This window comes from Myotis brandtii, unplaced genomic scaffold, assembly GCF_000412655.1.
Source record: "Myotis brandtii unplaced genomic scaffold, ASM41265v1 scaffold48, whole genome shotgun sequence".
Classification (NCBI taxonomy): domain Eukaryota; kingdom Metazoa; phylum Chordata; class Mammalia; order Chiroptera; family Vespertilionidae; genus Myotis; species Myotis brandtii.
The window spans coordinates 6,724,969-6,726,948 of NW_005368341.1; the positions used below are offsets into that span (position 1 = coordinate 6,724,969).

Below are 1,980 nucleotides of genomic sequence, written 5' to 3' on the forward strand. Positions count from 1 at the left end.
CGCTCCGCTGGCCTGGTCTCTCTCGGCGTCTCACGGTCCGCTCAGCCCAGCACCATGGGGAAGCGGGACAACCGGGTGGTGAGTATCTGGCGGGAGGAACAATGGGGCGACGTGGGGCCCGCGGCCGAAGAGTGGGATCCCTCAGCCTTCCCGGCCGGGCCTGAGGGTCGGTTGTGGCGCTGGGACCTGGAGCCTGGAGACCCAGCCTCCCCCACCCGTCCCCTCTTGCCCCCCACTTTGCTCCACTACCCTCAGCCACGCTGCAGCCTTTCCAGTGCTCCCTGGCTCCCTGTCTGCCGTACTGGGGCCAGCAGTGCCCCCCCCCTTATTTTTAGAGCTGCAAGAGCTCAGGGAGACCGGTTCTCTCCAATAAGTCCGAGGTTCATGGAGGCGCGGGGGCTCGCGCCCCACCTCTGCGCCCCTCTCGTGCGCACCCAGGTGGGATGGAGGCGCGGGGGCCTCCTAAGCGGTCCCTGCACCCCGGTTCTGGCGCAGGCGCGCTTCCCGTTTGCAAAACCGGGGTCGAGGCATTTGGCTGGGGGTCCGCCTCGCCCAGCGCTGCCTGGTACGTAGGAGGCCCCGGGAAGGACTGAATGGCGTGAAAATAGCTGACTTTGGAGGCGGCTGGGAGTGTTGACCGTTTGGGATATCGGTTTTGATCCCTCGGGAGCTGGGTGACGCAATATCAGTCGCCTCTCTCGGAGCCTCAGTTTCCTCTTCTGTAACACATCAGTGGTAACCCTCAACCTGTCGTTGAGACCACGGAAGGGAAGATGGCCAGGCAAGTGCTTGGCGTGGAAGTTGTTATTCTAGGGAGTGAGATAAAAAGAGGTACATAAATGGTAGGGTAGGAAATGACATCTGATGGAGGTTTGAGGCTCCGAGGGCATTCAAAAGAGAAGGTGCTCTTGGCAGGTGGGGATGGGAAGAAGGCATTCTAGGTGGCTGCTCGGTTGCTTGGCTTGGAAAACCCAGGTTATGCCGCAGATCGGATGGGCCGTGAACACAGAAGATGAGCAGTAAACGTGGGTGGCAGCCTTACAGTTCCTAGGCTTGCCTATCCCGGGGTTTTGACCACTGAACACCAAAATAAAAAGATAGATGCAAATGAAAGCGAATGTACTAAATTGAATGAACTCGCTTTTTCTCAACGATTATTTCTTTTGCACGGTTTTTTTTTGGGGGGGGGGGTGTGCTAAATGATCTTTGCTTTTATGAAATGACATTTTCCATCTTCAAAACGTTTGTTTTAATGTTATGTAGTCTTCATAAGTCAAAGGTGTCTTAGAAACAACCCTAGTGAACGTTGAGTACAAGGTGGAAGCGTGTTCTTTTCTCCCGCTTCCCTGGCTGTGGGTCGGAGCTTGTATCCTGATCTCCTGGAGTGGAAGTGGTGTCTGCTGGACCATCCTTCAGGCTTGGAGTGTTCAGTGTTTGGGCTCTGTGATGTGCGTGGGCCTTGAATGTTTAGAATGTATCAGGCCTTGGGTCCGGGTTCATACGGAGGCCTGGGATGTTTTGTTTTACTCGGGAAATGTGTGTGTTGGTACAAAGCATTCCTTTAAAGCATTTGGAAAATGTTCACAAGCGAGCTTCACTTACCGCAAGGCATTTTGATAACTCTGGGCTCTGCTTGTTTCTCTGCATGGTGTCTTGGCGCAGAGTGTTCTGGTGACATTTTGTTTGCACTTCAAAGGTTGTTGGTATGTGAAAACATGAAAAGACACGGGTTGTCAAATTCAGTGTTCCATTGTAATGGAGGAGGCGATGGAACTGTTTAAATTGGGACCAAAGCTTGGATCATCTGATACTTAGCCCAGTAGTAATAATTCTTGAATTTAAATAACAAAATGAGAAGGAATTCTTACCATTTGCAACAGCATGGATGGACATGGAGAGCATTATGCTAAGCGAAATAAGCCAGTCAGAGAAAGATAAATATCACATGATCTCACTCATTTGTGGGATATAATGAACAAT

General features: G+C 52.2%; 1 protein-coding gene across 2 annotated transcripts in view; it reads left to right on the forward strand.

Annotated features, from left to right (window-relative positions):
* Window positions 1-1,980, forward strand: part of FAM133B (family with sequence similarity 133, member B) — a 21,343-nt gene continuing 19,363 nt past the window's right edge. Inside the window, exon 1 of one of the 2 annotated variants that reach the window (XM_005876090.2) lies at window positions 1-78. Coding sequence is in view for 1 of the 2 variants with exons in the window: in XM_005876091.2 (XP_005876153.1) it covers window positions 55-78 (24 nt within the window). In the remaining variant the exon portion in view is untranslated. The remainder of the gene's footprint in view (window positions 79-1,980) is intronic. The other variant, XM_005876091.2, reaches the window with a different exon arrangement.